This window comes from Abramis brama, assembly GCF_963993115.1.
Source record: "Abramis brama genome assembly, chromosome: 11".
Lineage (NCBI taxonomy): Eukaryota > Metazoa > Chordata > Actinopteri > Cypriniformes > Leuciscidae > Abramis > Abramis brama.
Genome location: NC_139973.1, coordinates 7311987 through 7332659, shown reverse-complemented (window position 1 = coordinate 7332659; position 20673 = coordinate 7311987). Strand labels below are relative to the sequence as shown.

At 36.8% G+C, this 20673-nt stretch overlaps 1 protein-coding gene across 2 annotated transcripts in view; it reads right to left on the bottom strand.

Moving 5' to 3' along the window:
- Positions 1-20673, bottom strand: part of grm4 (glutamate receptor, metabotropic 4) — a 166011-nt gene that overhangs the window by 107698 nt on the left and 37640 nt on the right. For both annotated transcript variants that reach the window (XM_084127723.1, XM_084127724.1), the window contains exon 2: positions 8036-8931. In XM_084127723.1, the coding sequence (XP_083983849.1) occupies positions 8036-8563 (528 nt within the window). In that variant the 5' untranslated portion in view covers positions 8564-8931. The remainder of the gene's footprint in view (positions 1-8035; positions 8932-20673) is intronic.

The following is a 20673-nucleotide window of genomic DNA, read 5'->3' as shown; positions in this document are numbered from 1 at the left end:
TCCTCTGTATCCATTTTATCATATCTGTGGTGAGGACTTCCCCATTCTCATAGAATTAGAACAATTATTAAAACTAGTTTAGCGTTAAATTAAACATCATTATTTACTTACCCTCTTTTCCAAACCCATATGACTTTTATTCTTAAGTGAAACTAGCTTTTGAAGAATCTTTGCACGTGTGTGATCCATTTAACACCAAAGCTGTTAAGCACCAAAAATGACAAATAAAGCAGCATTAAAATAATCCTTAAATCTTATCAGTGACTTTGAATTAATGATGTCAGCTTCACAAAATATTTGCTCTTTTTGGTGAACTGATTGAATCGGTTCTTAAAATCGGTTGATTGATTCGTGGTACAATCATTCAATATGGTACCAGTGTCTCCTACGGTGGACAGAGTTGGGTTAACGCAAACATTTCTAATACCTCACACATTAATGCAAAAACCAGATGAGAAACCAGTGGGAACCTCTGAATAGGAAATTATGTTAAATTTGTCACTCCAGTCTCTTGCAATAGAGTATTAGTTTGTGAGGTGGTAGAAACATGATCACACGCTGGGTAGGTGTAATTGAAAAATGGAGGCGCTCTTAGACGGAGAGCTATTACGATGTAACCCTCTTTGAGATGGAAGGCGATGTCAAATTGAACCTCTAAGCAAGCTACTCAAATGATGGCAAGTTTGCTTCAGAAATCAAAGAGACCCAGTGTAGTATTTTTCCTGCTGGTGGGTAAAAGCCCCATCAGTCACACAGGAAGAGAGACTATTTATTTGCCATAACCTGTGCTGAAAAGAAAGCAAATTAAAGTAAATTGAGGCTATTTAAAGCATTTGAATCTTCTAATACATGAAAGTTCATATATCACACATTGGCGTGTAAATAGTTACATTTACTGTGCTCTAAACAAATAATTAAAAAGATATAGAGAAAAATAAAACTAACTAATATCAGTCCCTTAGACCTACAATGTTAAGAAAAAACTCACTATAAACCAGAGATTTTATGAAAAGGTTCAATGCCTCAGATAACAATGTGGATCAATTGCAATTTTCCTGGTCTATAGGCCTAGCAATTGCCATTGTCTGGGTAAATTCAATGATTCATTTTAAATGTCAACATTGTGTGTGCTTGCATCTGCTCTCTCATGAAATGTGCTAGAAAATCAAACACCACTGAGTGATTGATAAGCAATAGACTGTCGCTTCACATTAGATTTGAGTTAAAAGGAATTAATTTCCATAAATGCAGAGCAGTGCAGTGCCTTCAAAAAAAAAAAAAAAAAATAGAATTGTGTACTTAAAGATGAAGTGTCATTTATTTATTTTTTTGTTAAAAATACTTTCTTTTATCATCCCAGCCAAATATATAACAAGACACTTTGACACCATTCATAGGTTGATTTCTCCTAAAAAAAAAAAAAAAAAGTGTTTCCATCCTGTCGCCAAAGAAATTACACGCTTCCCCTTTAGGGTTTAAATGTTGAAAGTTTTCCTCACTGAAACAGTTTAAAACAAATAGGTGAACCGTGCTGAAAGTCCTAATTGCTTTTCTCACTTTCTCTTTGAAAACTGCTCTTTTTGCTTTCTCTTCCAACATCCCTTCAAATATAGCCATCAGCAGTGATTTTTGAAGTTATTTGGTGAGTGCAGTCAGGTCAGAATCCTGGGTAGTAAGACAGAAGAGGACAAAGAAATGATAATATGGAGGAAAAGAGAGCAATATGTCATGACATTTGAGTGAAAACAAGAGTGAGTGTTAACAATTGTTACAGCAACCCTTACCTGACTCTCTGAAACTCTTTATTGCTCACTGCAGCTAAAACAATCAAACATCCAGACAGACAAAACAACCATTGAGAGAGTTTATATCATGAATCGTCTGTCCTCCTCAAAGTGTCTGGGCAGGAATTGGGGTTTAAAATGGAGGTGTAAAAACTCTCCAGACAATTACATCGCTCTCCAATTTAATAGCTAAATTGCAGGCTTAGCTACAAACCATGTGGCATACACATTCACAGCCTGCATTCAAAGCACAACAACATTGATCAGTGATGTACGTGAATACAAAACTCAATGCAAGCAGGCAGTGATTATTGTAATTAATTGAGGCTAATTAGCACCCTGAAAATGCTTTGAAACCATTGACCTTTTTTGGATTGAAAGTAAACATCTTCTGTTAATGTCAACACGAAACGCCATTTGCAACCCATTTCGACGCATTTATGAGTTAAAGGGGGTATTCAACAAGAAAAAAACTAATGTTGGGTGGGGGACATGATTTTATCTGTTGAGCATTGATTGGATCACTAAAAGTGGTTTGGGGCATCATTGGAGGGGAGGGACTAAAAAATATGACAGCAAAAGCCATTATACATTTTGAGATTTTTTCTTTGGAATAATATGCACCCATGAATCATGCAAGAATAGGAATGTGTATTTTGAATGTACATAGGGAACAGTTTTGCTTTCATGTTGACTTTAACACTTAAAAAACAGTAGGGATAAATGACAATACAATGTAAAAAATGCAATGTTTTGAGTTAATGATGTACATAAATGTGGACCAAACATATTAAAAGTCTTTTTAGACAACAATATTGCTCAAATAAAATAGACTGGTGTTGTTTCCAGCATTGCTGTGAACCCAGGGCTGTTCTATGACCCATAATAGCAATTCTGATGGTCTGCCACAACATAAATTTTTAACAGACTGTTTGCATTATATCAAGATAGTGGGGCAGTTTTGCTTTATAGCCATGAAAGTAAGAGACTCTGTAATAGCTAGTACATTATCAGTGGTGGTAAACATCTAAAATGCTTCAGATAGTTTCATTTCAAGCGTTTTGGCACTGAAAATTCAGTGATTAATCCAAAACAAGCTTCCATTTTACTTCAGCAATAAGAGATAACAAGAGGATGTGGCTGTAGAGTTTATGACAGCTGTGAGTTTGACTGAGCAACTCTCTTGTTAGATAAATGATACTGGCAAATTTCACAAAAACTCCAAACAACAGTTAGTGCTTTTTCTTTCAGACTCTAGCCTCTACTCTGAATGTGCTGTTGGATTTTTCAATACATAGATGTTGGGGAAGGGTAATTTGCTGCTTCTAGCTGCTGTTATGTAATGCTGATGTGAAATATTAATCATGAAGCTCAGAACTGCCAAATCTATGCTAGGGAAAGTGCTTTTTGTTAACCCCCTAAACTGCATGCAGGTGGCAGACCTTCCATCTTGAGCAGGGTGTTCTTGCAAGAGTATGCAGTTTTCTTTCTCCCCGGTGTTTGCGTGTGTGCATGTTTGAGGCGGTGGGCGACGGTTGTGTGTATATGTGTGTGCATTTGCGTATGCAAGTATGCATTTTTCCTGTTCCTCAGTGCTTCGGATTCTATAATTGAAAACTAGCGAAATGCAAGCAAAAGGCCAATACCTGCATCTGGTCTGAGACATGTTCAAATTCAGGGAGACTGTCTGGAGCAAAAAATGCTTTTTGCTGATGCACAATTTTTTTTCATTGCCTTGGGTAAGCATAGAGATAGTGCAGATATTTACAGGGTTTTTTTGTATTTTTACTCTGTCATGCATACAGACTCTTATTGCACTTAAATAAAAAGGTACTGAGGCAGTGTCTGTTCCATGGTGCTTTGATATGTATACAGTAAGGACATTGTCGTGCAAGAATGATCTATTCCTTTGCTATTAGCTGAGACAACATTTTTATGGGTACTATATTCAATGTCTGGTTGAAAAAGTATAGCTGAAAATGTATTTACTGTGCATTTAGTAAGAATCATGAAAATTAAGTAACATCTTTTCAATTACTTATCACATTTTATATGCATTTTAAATATTTTATCGCATTCCAAGGGTGCTGGTTAAAAGTTAGATTTTTTTCAGTGACTTTCACATCGTCTTTCTGTATATATTTGTATATTTTTAACGCTGCTAACTTCACATCCCAAAGTTTCTGGATTGACAACCGTATTTAAATGCATGATTGAATACGATTGACCGTTATGATCATAGCAATGGACAGAACAAAAACAAATTATTTAATGAATAAATAGGGTAAGTTAATATTCTTTGTATTTCTAAGCATAATTGTTTCTTTGCATTTAATTTGGATTTATTGTTAGTACTGGGCTCACAGATCACATGAATAGGGTTAGGGTACTTTTGTACTGTGTGTGAATGGTCGTGTTCATCTGCCATCAACAAAGACCATTTTTGAACCAAGAACCAAGAAAACCCCTGGATTGTTATTCATCATGAGGCGTTATTACTGTCATTGCTTTATTTAATGAATTTGCATTAAGAATTTAAGCTAGCTTTGATGCGTAACCCCTCCAGTCCTACTCGCCCGAGCGGGACTAGAACTGGCGTCTAAGGCATGGGAGGTGGGCACGCTAACAAGCAACACAGGCTCATTGGAAAAACTTACCTGTGGCAACATTTTTGCAAAACGCAAAATACATACCAATACGTACATATCACTGCAGTTTCCAACAGAAATGAACTCTAGAGTCAGTAAAACAGCAAGCACTTTTAATCGTTTTCACACACAATTGTGATTACAGGTGAAGATTATGGATTAATAAAGACTATTTTCACACGGCACCTTATGTTATGACCTCAAAACACTTTTTACCATAGTGCAAATTTTTATAAACTTTTTATAAACTAATATATTTTGGAGTTTGCATCATTAACCAGCTCCATATGTTCAGTTTCAGTTACATAATTGTACTTGCGGAGAGCAAGTACGGAGAGCTCGGGTACGAATTCCATGAAAGAGGAGTCACGATAAAAGAGCTCGAAGACAAGAGTTTAAAAACAAGCTAAAACACTGTGGTTATGATTGTGTTTTTATGTCACATTTGCTTTTGTTAACACTATCGGGTAGGTTTAGGCTTTAGTGTAGGTGTACGTTATTTTAAAATGGAGCATCAAGCTTTTGGCGCCACTCACCGGACATTTCAAATCAGATCTGCAGTGAAACGTGCAAACTCCAACCTAATTAAACGTTGCCATATTCACGTTCATCTGATTCGGAAAAAACTAAACACGCTTTTACCACCGCTCACTGGGCATTTCACTTTGAAACTGTTGCGAAACGTGCACAACGCAACGTATTTTGAGTTTGGCAAAAATGTTGCCACAGGTACGTTTTAATAATGAGCCTGGGCTGCTAACAAGGACACTAAAGACCACAGCCGCTAGCGTCAGTCGCTAGTACGCCTCTGGAGATCAGGGGAGTGAGGTTTACCTGCACAGTTCTCACTAGCTGGCCTCCGTTACATATATAGCCAACAAATGTGACCTTCGGAGAGCACAGCCTTCAAAATTAGACACAGCAAGTGACATTTATTTACTGAGCGAGTCATTGAATCAAAAATAGTCAAGTTTAGTGTAGTTTACATAGTAGTTTTTTGAACTGTTGTATAAAAGCAATATAACGTTTAAATATCTACATATACTTACATATACTTTATTCAATCACAATCTCACTTGTCAAAGTGTATATTTATGTAAATTTATGTAAAAATACAGTTTTTAGTGCAAGCTTAGCTAAGGAAAACAATTATATGAATTCATAGTTTTTTATGGCTGATTTATAAGTGTAATTTGACAGGCAGCTTTTACCATTCAAGTAGACAGTAGCATTACCTAACATGCCTGCCGAGAGAACTGACTTGCCTCAAAGGGACTTTGTATGTACCACAGTACTGAGTGATTACACACTCTGGTACTTCAAAGAGGACCGTGATATTACTACAGTACATGATCAAAATACCATGGTAATACTGCCATGATACCTTTTTTGTCAGTGAGGACTCTCAGACTAATCCAAAAATTTTCAGTCAAATAAAAACATCCCTCTTACCATTTATTTTTTAACACATTGTACTTTGATGGTCAGCATGAAAAAGCTGAAGCCATTATCTAAGTGGATTATGAAAAGATTCCATCAGCTCCGACTGAAACCTTTTTCAGGCTTTCCGGTAAAATAGCTCTGAAGATTCTGGAAGGAACGGACACATGTTGTAGATGAGGAAATTGCGAATGACTGGGAAAAACCAAGGCATTTATGCGTAGAGTGCAGGACCGTGTGGTTTATGAGTGAGGTACATCTTCATTAACTGCAAATGAGGTGGGCAAGGCTAAGATAGATGCAGTTTGTACTTTTGAAAGAGAAACTCTTGTAAAACAGTTGATCTGAAGATCCTAATAAGAGGGTTTGCACAAAAACACTCAGTGAATTTATGAGCGTACAAGCTCAACCCGCAGTGAGGACTCCCCAGTTGCCCTGTTGCTGCACCTGCTGCCTCTTTTTCTCAATAACACCAGTGTTTTAGCTGTGAGCTTTAAATGCGCTTATATCAGCACTCGTGCTCGAGGCCTGTCATCTCCACGCACTGCTGCTTAGTTTCCTCCGCCTGCGATCTGTCTTTGATCACAACTCTCTGGCTGATGAATGGCACCGTGTAGTCTGCATTTCAGAGGGTAAATATCCATTAAACGTTGGGCATCTGTCTCTGGGCGGCCCTGGCTGAGGAATGAATGAGAATCGGCCTCGCTGATGCCAGGTCAGTGCAATGAGCTAAACATGGAGTCCTGCATTATTCATATTCCTCTGCTGTGAACAGATGCAAATCTGATCTCCAAATTCAAACAAATTTTTTCTAACATTCTAACATAACATAACCATAGTCCCCTGCAAAAAGGAGAGGTATTTGATCTCTTACGTTGAAGAGTACATTAACACGCAGAGGTTCCTAAAGAGCTTCTTCAGTGGTTAGCCTAGAGCATAAAAAACTCTTATTGTCAGGTTGATGTTCACAATTCACAAATTCAATTAACAATTCATGCATTACATATAAAAGACAAGACACAATACATTATGTTAAACCCATAATCCACATTATCCGTATCCCATATATGTATGTTAACTGCATATGTTCGTGGGTGCAAAACTATTTTAATTTGCATATTCAGATTATAGTGAAGAAGCCTGTGTGAAGAGTGAAGAACCCACCCCCAAGGTGATCATCAAAGTGTGAAAGTGAAAGTGAGCAGTTAAATTTCATCACAATGAAGAATTACCCACCTCCATAACAATGTGAAAAGAATCAAATCTTGAAGACTGGAGGTGCAGTCGGAAATCTCTCTCAACTGTTTATCATCTGTTCATCAGTTTAATGTATTAAATATTAAGTTAACATTTGTTTGGAAATGAGCCATGTGTACATTATCACACAGGAGTCTTGCAATTTGCACATGCAGAATGAGTTTAGGAATGCTTCTGACTTTGTTTGGTCATGGCTAAGTGAATGTAAGAACCCTCAGATTGCTTTCTTATCAATTATACATTCACTGGGATAATGCCACTCTGCTTACCAAAGGAGAATGCCAAATAGCAGGAAAGGAAGGATACAGACGCAACAGTGACAAAATCCAATCTCACACATCAAAGTATTCATTTCAAACCTGTGAAAAGATCAGTCTCCAGCATGTTTTATTTTTCAAAGCTGGTCCAGTTGTGTCCAAACCAGGCTTCTTCACTTCCAGCAAGACCTCCAAAATACCAATTAAATTTAGTCAACAGGCCTTTTTCATCAACTTTAGCCCATTATATTCTGACTGAAATGGCTACTGCAACAGACCAAACTTTAACCAATAATTATAACAAACTAAATAAAAAAGTAAAAACATTTATTATCCAATAATTAATTATTGTTGTATCATTTATAATCATAATTTATAGTTAATAATTTGATTAATTTATCAAATAATTTGTCTTAATTTAATTCACACATTTTATAATTGTATTACTTTATATCTATAATACAATAGCAGATAAGGATACTAAAGCGTTTGAAACTATTAGTCCTTTCATAAGTAATTTCGCTGACACTTTAGGTCAGCGCAAAACCAGCCTGAACCAGCATGGAAATTGAGTTCCACCATGATCAAGTTCAATCCAAATCCACAGCAAAAATAAACCCCAAACATTACTGTATGATAATGCATTTACCTTAAATAGTCGGAGGATATTAGCCACCATTATAGACACGGAACTGGACGACGCTCCAATGACACCCACCACCCTTTCTGGCTTGGTAATGATGGGCGATCCACCACCTTGGCACTTCACATCCGTGCCGTCCTTTTCGATGAGCGCCTGGACAAAAGTAAGAGACTGCTCCAGAGCGTGAGTGTCCCGTGAGCATGTGTCCAGAATGCGGGCCCCCAGCGTGATGTTTGGGAGCAGTTCGTGGTCATTGTTGATGCGGTCCAAAGCAAAGAGCATTGCTTCCAGACGATGGATTCCCTTTTCCTTTTTTAGCTCACCGCAGGGTTTACCCTCATGACCCCGAGCATGAACTGGAAACAGGCCGCCCAATGCAATGTCCCCATCAATCCGGATAGAGTTTAGATGTGTGTGGCCTGGACCTTTGGGCTTTGCAGCCAAAACAGTCAGGAAGAGGTAGAGAAGAACCAATGTTGATGCCTGACAGTGACGGTTGGTCCATCCAACCATTTTGCCCATGGCGGAAGACATCGCACCAAGCCTGTTTCAACCCAAGCGTGTCTATTTTTGGATCTGAGATGTGTCACAACTGAATTAATGGGTCAATGGAGGCACCCTTTCACAGGGCACAATCTTTTAAAGTTCATAGTTATGTCACGTTGCGATGCATTTGTAATTGAATGGAATGCTCATCAGGTTCTTTAGGCAGTAGTTCTGAGTCAATCCGCTTTATCTCCTGTCAAGGAACTTCCTCTAGGTTCCTTTGATGAGATTAAAGGTTCACCGTACGTCTTTGGTCCCTTGCTCCCTCTAGGTTTTCAAATGCCTAGTCTCCTGATGGAGGAGGTTGGGGGTCTTGTGCTGCCAACAAAAATCTTCACCAACCCGTGAGCGCCTTTCTGGAAAAAAAAGATAGGAAGAGTTAGCACCAGAGAATCTGTGTCAGTATGGGCATTGCATGTTCTTTTCCTTAAAATTTCCTTTACAGCATCTCATTGAAAACCGCTTTCTTACTGAAAACTCACTTACTTTTTCTCACATGCACCCCCTCTCTCTCTATAGTTTGAATTTAAAATGTTGCTATGGGCTCCCAAGGTCGAGAGAAATATGCTTTGGCTCCCACATGTCTCTTTTCAACATTCTGAATGAAGGAGCTGCATTCCAATGAAGAGCTCCTATCCAGAGAGAGGGAGAATTATCTATGTAATGTGATGTTTTGGTTTTTTTTTCGCCCCATCTGAAATGACAAACTCTGATAAAGGAAATGAGTTTGGTTGATGAAAATTGTTCTGCACACACTGCATACTGACATAAAGCAAACCCTTTAATCTTTTCCCCAACGGTCACCGCAGGATATTCAAAGTTCTCGGATTGTTACTTTGGCAACCTCGAGGTCATGATTTAATTTAAGAAATGAGATTTAATTTGTATGACACTGTCCTCGATGAGGGGACGAGTTATCTCCCACAACTTTGACAGACACTGTTATCATTACTCCCTTAATCATTGCCTAATTGGGTTAAAATTTGCATACTGGAATATTACAACAGGCTTTTTTTTTCAGTATGCATGTGTGTATATTTGAGCTGCTGAGTCTTTTAAACTCTGAAATTTTAAACTTTTAATGGTGAGTGCCAAATACGGCAAATTGATCTTGCCATATTTTTAATGCCTACACAATATCGTTATCATGCACCATCTTGATTCACTGCTTGACTTGTTTTCACCTCCTCCAGCACACTCTTCCACTTCATGTGTATGTGTTTTTTATTTTGTCAGAGTCAAGCATAGCATTAAAAACTTCCTTTATATTGCTCTTGATGTACAGTACTTTATATTTTTAAATGATCATCAATGTAGTTACGGTCTTGCATATTTGAGAATACTGTGCATTTCTTTAAACATTGATGCAGTTTAAACAGTTATTTTCAAGCCTTGATCGCTGCAAATCTTTTTTTGCACCGTTTCGTTCACGTCACTTATTTACAAGGTGACAGAAAAAGCTTGGAAATTCTCTTTTATGCCTTTGTAAGTTCTAACTGACCTGTTCTCATTCTATCTATTTTTTTTTTTTATCTCTTTCACTCTTTCCACCTCCTCCCCTATTAGTACACTATACGCTGGCTCCACACTTCTCCTCTAGTGCACAGGCACTTCAAAGAATTACAACAGGGCTTCTGAAGTGACTATGAAATGCTTTTTCAGTGTTGGCAAATGTGCTTTGATATTAAAGAGTGAACTGGGGAATCCTTCCTTTGGGAAAAGAAGTTCGTGAGAGAGACCACAGTGAGGCTTGAAGCACATGTTCCACTCTCCCACGCTCACAGCTAAGGGAAACATTGCCAAACACGTGAGAGATGGAACGCAGCCTAGATTCAAAAGTGTTCGTCTTGAACGGTGTTGTTAACAGTGTTGGGGAGTAACTAACTAAAAGTAGCAATTCTGCTAACTCATCTATTTCTCAGTATTGTGTCAATAGCTTGGTTATTTTATTGTTTATAGTAATAGTGGCATGGCTTTTTAAAAAATACAGCACTTTAATAAAAATAAAAAAATTAATAAAAACACGGCACCTTGTATGACAAAATGTTATATTTTGTTCCACGTACATCCACAAAAAAATGTCTCAGGGTTTAGCTTGACTATAGTTTTAGTAAATTCTGAGTAGTTATAGCTTAGGAAGCTACCGCTCCAAGCAACTTCCCCAACACTGGTTGATAATAACTCCCTGTGATTTTTTAAGGAAAAGCCAAGCTTGTTAGGTGACTGTTGACCCATATGAAGCTGTCAGCATGATCTGCGATCATTGCTGCGATTTGCGGGGAGTGTCAGCCCTACCACAGAAGTTAATTTAATTCATTAGTTAAAGTTAATTGACACTGCATGGCTGTCTGAGGACGTAATGGAGATATAATAAGCACTGAGAGTTTCTATCAGCAATAGGCTTGGAACCGATAGTGGATAACAGCAATTATAGATTTTTTGCTCTTTTTGGGGTAATTTTCAGTTATATCAGATCTGGAGTGCTAGAAACAGTTTGGTGTATTTAATTAGAAAATTCAGAATTATTGAAATGTTAAAACTTGATTGAAATTCACATCTAGCGTTAAAGAGGTAGAATTTACACCACCTTTAACGCTTGTGTTTTTAAACAAAGAAAAATTGATTGATCTGACTACTACAGTTAAGAAACGGAGCATGTTAATATAGCATGAGTTGAGCAGTGAAAAAAATCATGGTAATGCTTTTCTTTTTCATTTTAGCTCAAATAGGCTGCTGTGAGGGTATCACCATAGTATTCTTTGAACTATATATGAAGCACCATGTAGATATGGAATCATACAGTACTTTGTGTTTGTGTGTGTGTGTGTGTGTGTGTGTGTGTGTGTGTGTGTGTGTGTGTGTGTGTGTGTGTGTGTGTGTGTGTGTGTGTGTACCTGTTTTTCTATCCCGGTGGGGACTTCAACCTGAATGCACACAGACTCATGGGGACTCGTGTCACAGTGGGGACCTAAATAGAGGTCCCCATGGGTAAACAAGCTTATAAATCATACAGAATGAGTTTTTTTGGAAATGTAAAAATGCAGAATGTCTCCTGTGATGGGTAGGTTTAGGGGTAGGGTTAGTGTAAGGAGATAGAATATACCGTTTGTACAGTATAAAAACCATTAAGTCTATGGAGAGTCCCCACAAAGATAGTAAACCAGACATGAGTGTGTGTGTGTGTGTGTGTGTGTGTGTGTGTGTGACAATTTACATTTTTTTAAAACAAGTGTAGTGTATTTATTTTTGAAAATACTTGTGTTAAAGATACATTCTTAAAAAACTATTATCAATATCTTGACTGATTCAATATCAATATCTTGTTGATTTTCGAGTAAACTTATTTTGCTTTGAGGATTTGTGTGATATTTTAACTAGAAAAAAAGACTTTTTTTCTAAAGGTACACTCTAGTCCTTGAAGTTTAACTTTTTATTGCTACCAAATCTAAATTTTTCTAGTCTCACACCATAACCGGCCACTTCTGAGGACAATCTGAATAATATTATACTAGACAAAGTTTTCAAAATACTATTGAGGTTTTGAAATTGCAGCCCTCTAATTGGTGCTGTAAAGAATATGTTTATGGCATTCTGAAATATCTGCATGTGTCTACCCAAAATGCCTCCTGCAATTGGCCGTAGCACGTAACTCGATTGGTAACCAAAACCACATTATAGCCAGTGAATGAGCAATCATTAAATTCTTTTAGGAAAGGGGGAAATGGTTGGAGCAGACTTTTGTAAGCCTTTAAAGCAAAAATACCTTCAATGTAAACACTTTCGCTTTATTTGACGTTTATTGGATGGGAAGACTGTCAAAACAACATCCACATATTGGCAAGTACTCAAGGCATTGCAAAATCTCACAAATGAGCCCACAACCAGGTGCATACTTTGTGTTTCACACTGGATTATGTTGCCGTCTGTTCCTTTTTATAAAACACAGAGCAGCCACAATTTTAATGTGGTCAATAAACAAAAGAATCAACACAGCACTGTAGTGCTCCTTGCTATCTCTAGATATCAGTTTAAAAAGTTAAGTTGTTTCTACAGGAAATTCGGTAACTGCCAATAATGTTTTGCCTTTTCAAGGGCACTTATTAAAAGTTATTTCCATTTTCAGTAACCCGAGAGCGCTGTACTTCCTAATAATCCATGTGTGTGCAAGATCTAGTATGTATACTGTAGAATACCAACCTTTAGTCTGCAGACTGCCCAAGGGAACCTCCACTTAGCAACAGGCTAATAAATCTTCTCTGGTGCAGCGTGCCGCAGAGAAATTGTACTGTTCCTCAAATCTGATATCATACTCAAGTGTGTGCTCAAGGAAATATTAGATATGGCAATTATAAATAGCGGTAATGAGATCATTATCTGTTTCTCATAACGCAGTACATATATAGTGGATGCTTGTATTAGGCTACACCTCCAAGACTCTTAAAAGCCATTGCTGTTGTAAAAGGACAATTACTTATCGTGCGCTGCAAAATTAGAAGCACAAATTGCCGTTTCACTGGGAGTGTTTTTACAGTGTACACATTCTTGATAAAAATTAACCCACCTGCACAATCTTAGGGAAAGTCACGTGCAAAAAAAGCTGCGCACCGCGCCCACACATGCCATTCATGGGTTTCTTTTTAAAGCACCTCCTTGTCTCGGTTTCTTTAAGCGTGTTAGGCTGACACCATTCAGTCAGTAAGAGCAGTAATTGATCTTAAAGGAATAATCTCTTTCCCATCTCTTCTAGAAACAGATGAGATGTGGGCCACAATGGGAGGAGGTGCCATGGAAGACCTCTTATTCTGGGAGCAGATCTTTTGTAAGAAGCCTGAAGGTGACATGGTGGATTTAATGCACACCCTTTCGAGCGGAGAAGTTATTTGGGCCTGATCATTCACAGCAAATTCAGTTTAATCAATGTAGAGTGAATCAGCCAGGCTAAGGTCAGACCTATTTTCCAATTCACAGCTCACTATGGCTTCAGTTTGAGTCTCGGAACAGATAAGGGGCTTACACAAATAAAGTGACTGTGATTAGTAGAGAGGGGAGATGGAGACGTTGAAACACAGTGAAGAGACGGATTCATTTTCATTTTGAGTTGTACACACTGACTTAGTAGTTCCCATCAGTACTAACAAAAGCCAGTCATTAAATGAGTTTGATGTCTCAGAAAAATTGGCAAGGTTACTCTGGCAAGATTTCCAAAAGAAGATGTCCATGTCACACACTTTTTTCAGTTTCCTTTCACCATTTCCACGTTGAGTTGGTTGTTATGGTCTCTGATTAGTTGTCATTTAGTTAAGGTATGTGTCGTTAATTATCCTCATTTGCTTGTATACTTAAGTCCTTTGTGTCTATTTATTTGCTGTCGGGTCTCATCTGTGATATATGTGTTGTAAGTCGTTCTCTTTGTGTGATTTATCTTCCTGTGGATTTATTAAAGATACCCGTTGCCTTCATCGTGTTCGTGAGTGTTCTACTACACAGCATTGTGACAGTTCATTTATGGTTCCGCACCATTTTATTGTTAGCAGGATCGAGATCACATTTAATTTAAAGCCAAAAGAACAACTGTAGGAAATATTTTACAAAAAGAGAAAATAAAGCCTAATTTTGAATTATTTTCATTATAGCACAGTTCCCCTAAATTCTCATTTTAATCTTGATTAATTCACATTATTCTCATTATTTATTTAATGTTTAACTACCTTAATTTACACATACACCAATACATACATACACATGCTATATTTTTGTGGAAACTGATTTAAAAAAGAAAAAAAATTAAAATGTCTTTGAAAGCAATTACTTGAAATAGTAATCTTTTGTAACATTCTAAATGTATTTACTGTCAGTTTTGAAAAATGTAATGCATCCTTGTTGAATAAAAGTATTCATTTCTTTAAAAAAAAAAAGCGAGAGAGAGAGAGAAATGATGTGGTGCTCATAAACATCTTGATGGTCCAAAAAGAGGCTTTGTTTTCTTTCAGTTAAATATCATTTCTAATTTCCTCCTTGGGGTGAAAAATGACTCCGAAATGGCTGTTGGAATTTTGTTGGATCTGTGTTTTAAAATAGCACAGTAAAAGCACCACAGGTTGAAATGACTTTCAAACATTATCATGTAGGTGCAGGATTTGTTAATATTAGTTGAGCTGTTGTTTACTCATTGTTTCTGAGACCTAAATAATTCAATCTGGGAATTTGGAGCCACATAATCCAATGTATTTTAAACATCAGTTCCCTGTATCTTACAATCACCTGGTTGACTCAAGGCCTAAAGAGACTCCACTAAATTGAAACACCAACAAGATAAACACAACATGACAATTCACAAAGCTTTGTCAACGTTTCCATCACATTAGTGAAATAACAGCATATTATCACATCCAGATAACTGTACAGCCTACAACTGAAATTAGCTTTGGGATCAAGAGAGCACGTCAGGAAATATTGTTCTTTTGAGAGTTCCCTCGGGCTCCCTTGCTGATTTAGGCAAATACCACAAAGTTTTTGGCCCAGGCATTAAAATGTTGCCACGATAAGCATTTCGTTGACTCGCTGACCTTAAGGGCCATTATTGTTGTCTTGTGATTGGCTGACGGGTCTTTCAGCTGTGCAGATCTCTTTCTACAATACAGTGGACTCACAAGCACACACTGTGTGAAGATAAGAAGCTGAGGCACTTAATATTTTACTAGCTGCCTGCTAGTGAGTACCATGGGGCTTTCACCCTGCCAAAAGACAAAGATAGAACTTGAATGTGGGATGTCACAGTCTCCAAAAAGCTTCGAGACCGCATGGCAAGCAATAAATCAGAACACACACATAAGCTTAAGGTCAGAAACATACTCTACATATGCTACCACAGAACTTAGCAAACACACTGCAAGTTTGCAGCCCTAGTGTACATGCATTAACATGCATACTTGTGTTCATTTAGCAGTAACAAAGTAGGTAGGTATTGAATGAGTTAGTATTCAGGTAGCTATATATAAGAATGTTAATAGTTTATCCTTAAAGGCACACTATGTAATTTTTAGCCGCTAAAGGTCGTTTATTCAAAACAAAAGTGTCGCTTGATAACAATGATTAGTTTTCTGTCGATGAATGTATTCAAGCAGAAACACGTCTTTGGTGTTTCCATGGTTTCTACAGAATAAAACCAGAAATCGAGGGTAACGTGGGTATGATGTCATAGATAGGTGACACACAGACACGATCTCTGTTGTGGTTAAAACTGATTAGTTCTCTGGATTTAAACATTCTTGGAAACATTTGGGATAATGTAGTACACAAGTCAACAAAATATCTAACATTGTTCTAGTAGTTTTTGGATATTTTAATCCAAAACTACATATTGTGCCTTTAACTAAATTGCTCTACAAGATTCTCTTTTACCCAATTCTTTAAAAAAAAAAAAGATAGACCAAATTTGATAAAAAATTAAATATCAAATTTATTGTTGCATTTAAGCTTGATCTATAATGTAGTATTATATTTTAATTTTGTATTCATATATACATTTACACCGAGTCATTTAGACAGTTTGTCTTTAAATTGCTAAATAAGATTAAAGATAAACCATGCATTACGCAACAAATTTGCCTACTTTAAATTTTCTGTATTTTCAATATTCATACTTTATCAAATCTTGTTTAGTATCAATTTAATTGAGTATCAATTTAAATGATTCTGTGGAAATGTATGACTAGAACATTTAAATATATAAAAATTATAGATCAGGCTTAGAATGCAACAATACATTTGATGATATTTTATCAAATAATGTCCATCTTTCTAAACAAGGTTGGTTTAAAGAGAATCTTATTGAGCAATTGAGTTAAACCAAACTTGTTCAGACAGATGGACCATATTTGATAAAAATAGATCAGGCTTAAAGCAGGGGTTTACAGCAGGAGTGTCACGGGTGGTTATAGAGAAGTATAGCGCACAAGGAAAATAGTAGTAGTAATAATAATAGTTCAAACAGGAACACGTAGGAGAACAACAGGCAAACACAACCAACACATTAACGAGACAGAACAAGAAACCAAGGAAAACGCAGGTCCTTAATACAAAGGGACTATTAATAGAACAACAGGTGAACGGAGAACATAATCAGACACACTGGGAAAATGGGTCAAATGATATGCTCAGGGAAAACAGAACTAAAAATAAAAATTAAAAAAAGTCAGCGAAAACTGACTGTAGACAGTCCGTACCAATGCCTGCTCTTGCAACCCTTGAGGCAACACAGAGAATGCAATTTGAAGACCTGTACAGAGTATGTGTATAGCTACGTAACGACCATTAGATTCATTGAAAGTTTGAACTGTGAGGCCAAAAACACGATGACAGTACGACATTTTATAAGAAGATAGGAGCCCTATACATGCTCTAATTGAATATTCTGATCTTTTTCCTCCAGTAAGATGGGAAACGGTCAACCCACAAAATTAAAGCTGTAAATATCTTCCAGAGCACATTTGGACTGGAGCGAATAACCAGATATCTTACAGCGGCAAAATGTCACAGACAGCTGTGGGACTTCCACACGGCACAAACACACACAGCAATATCACCACATGTTTGCTGAGGCCAGTCATGGGTAAGAATAAACAGATATCTAAAGGTTGGGTGTAAGATCCTATAGGGAACGAGATAAATGTCATTTCACATTTCCTTAACCTTTGCACTGATAACAACACCTGCCTGGGTTGGAATCATCATGCAAACGCTGACTTTTTCTTTTTTATAGCAATTGTCTAATAGCAATTTGACCGCACATCCTAGCAAAGAAATTGCTTTTGCCTAACAAATAATGTTGCTGACAACGGACAGAAAAAGAGGACATACAGTACTACGGTTAGATCTTCAAGTTTATCTTGGGCTCGTTGTTAATCATTCATAAATGTAACTTTTTCTTCTTCAATGCTCAGCCTTTTTTAGCCATATAGCCTACACTGCAAAAAAACTATATCTTGTTTTGCAGGACAAATTTAAATATATTATTTCTAATGTAGCACAAGTAATTTGTCACGTCTTGTTGACTCAGATTTTCATTAAAAGAGCTTATAATTATCATGTCAACCTGGTTTAAAAAATGGTGTTGGTGTGCAAACTCTTTTGAGCTTTATTTATTTGCAAATTAATTCCAGTTGGTCTTCTTTCCTACATATATTTGCACACTAAATCATTATTGGTATTCCCTTTTCAGCATTGGATATAAGACACCAATGTAACAGAAAACAAATCTGGTGCTTTTACAAAAACAAAAAAAAAATCAAAGCTTAAAACCTTAAAAGTAAGTTTTATTTTAAATCGTAACACTTTTCTTTTGCGGCCTTGAGAGCACTTGCTTTTCCTTAGGAAGTGCAAATTTGTCTTTGCTTTATTACAGCAAACGCTCTTTTAACATCCTTTAAAATGTATCCATTAAAAGAGAACCAAAAAATGCTTTCAAGCTGAATTTCAAATGAGGACAATTTTGTCGTGACGGAGGCAAGGAATTACATTCAAAGCGCATTTAGCATAGGCGGTATAGAGAAACCCCCACATTAATATTTTCGATCAGCCATGCAGCACATTTCTTTCCTGATGTTTTCAGATGGAAGCGGTACATGCACACTGAGGCGCACTTTGGCGGCACTAAAAGTGGGAAACCACCAACCGTCTATTTAAACTTCAAAGGGGATCTGTGTCGGCTCTCTGATCCCAACACATTGGCACAACATTTGGAGAAAACTAGCAAATGAGGACAAGAAACAACATCAAGCAGATGTGTTTTTCTGACAAGCTCATATCTCTCTTCCTCTCTTCCACCCTCTCTCTCCAACTGTTCTGCAGGGGGAAAGAGGAGGAGCTTTGTAATTATCATTGCAGAAGAGCCATGCACAGCAGGAAAGTAGTGGCGGGAGGGAGAGAGGAAGAGACCTCCAGACACACAAACTAAATTACTCCGCAGCTGCCTCTTCCACCGCAGGTATGCGGCAGTGAGATCACCACAGAGGTGCTCAACTCCAGGACAAAGTACCAAATATTATCGCAAAATCAAACACTGAGTTTATATATTCATTTAGATTTTACATGAGACACAGAAGCAAAATGATTATAGTAAAAATCAAACACTGACTTTATATCTAAACATATACAGTATATCAAATATAAATTCAGTTTTTTATTTTGCGACAATTATTTTGATACTGCGTCCAATGTAAAAGTTTGTTACTGGAGTGTGTGTGTGTGTGTGTGTGTGTGTGCGTGCGTGCGTGCGTGCGTGCGTGCGTGCATGCGTGCGTCTGTGTGTGTGTCTACAGGTTTGGCTACACTTGTGAGAGCTAAATGTACTCACTGATATAGTGAAATATTATGACAGCCGACTAGTGAGGATATTTTGCTAGTCCTCACTCATTAAAAAGGCTAATAGATAGAGATGGATGTATGGATGTATGGATATTTCACTAAAAAGTACTATAAAAGTATTGTGAAGAACATCTGTGACCATCTAACTTCACAAAACCATTACCTGTTTAGAAATTGATGCACCAATAAACTTTTATAGATTTGCAGAAAATAACAAATGCATTTGTCTGTTCCTCAAACAAAGCTATTGCATGACTTGAGAATACTTGGAATACAGTGCATTAGTTGTATGCACCACTTTTATGTTGTTGTTGTTGTTGTTGTTGTTGTTTCAGTTTTTGGAGCTTGATACACTTGCATGGAAAAAGCTGCATAATGCTTGAACAACAGCATAAGTGACATTCAACAAACAATAAGCTATATTTTCATTTAAAAAGTATTAATATTAGTCATGTTTACATTCGACACATGCATCGAAATATAGAATAGAGTTTGTGTTGACCATCAGCATTTTCGCACTCTTTTATGTTTTGTTATCCTAATATGTACAAGTTGTTAGTCTTTGCATTTAGCATGTTTTTTCCTCCAGAACAGTTTTGCAACTCAATTTTGGGCCACAACCCACCAGTTAAGACCTGCAGTATTAATATAAGCAGTGTTGGGGAAAGTTACTTTGAAAAGTAATGCATTACAATATTACGCTACTCCCTTAAAAAGTAACTAATTGCGTAACTTAGTTACTTTTTAAGAAAAGTAATGCGTTACATCACCTTTTCTCACCTGGGCTGGACTTTTTTTTTTATAACAAAAAAAGTCCTATTTTTGGGCAAATGCGTTTCAGGCCAAAATTTAAATAATAAGGCTGAAGAAAATGCATATTTTTTTCATATTTTCAAAATGCACAAAAAAAGTTTAACACTTAATTCACCAATAAAAACAAGTCATTTTTGCTTATGGTTTAACTGAATCATCGAAGATCAGCAGCAAGTACATTACATTGGTCAATAAAGTGAGGTTAAATGCATACAAATATTTGTTTTATTTAATTTTTGGAGGTTTGCATATTATTCTGTATTTGAATTTCACTGATTTTATTCATGTTGAGGAATACTGAATCTTTTTGTGCGCAAGTGAGATTAGTAAATGCACGCTTACATTTAGTCTATAACTATAATAACTGTCATGTTTACACACAACACCTCTGCACTTACTCACAATTTGTCTCAACATGAGGACAGGAGAGCTGTCAGCAATAAATGTGAAAAAGTAACTTGCGTTACTTATTTGAAAAAGTAACTCAAATATTTTGCTGTAAATTTAAAAGTAATGCGTTACTTTACTAGTTGCTTGAAAAAAGTAATCTGATTACATAACTTAAGTTACTTGTAATGAGTTACCCCCAACACTGAGTATAAGTACTGTATACTTACACATAAAAACACACATACAATTGTACTGTGGCTTTAAATTAATTTTGGGTTCGACACTTTCCTCAATATTTACACTGAAGTGCTCCAATGTATATGAGAGCCTCTTGACAAGCCACATGCTCGTTACATAATCCAATCTCCAGTTCAGTTTAGTTAAGGATCATTTTTATTTTGATGACACAATTATGCGACTACCATTATCATCTCCAAAAAGCAATGAATTGTGAATATTTTCGGAATAATTTTATTTAAATGAGACTGATTAAATAAATAGACAATAAGTATTCTCATTACGTATTGCAA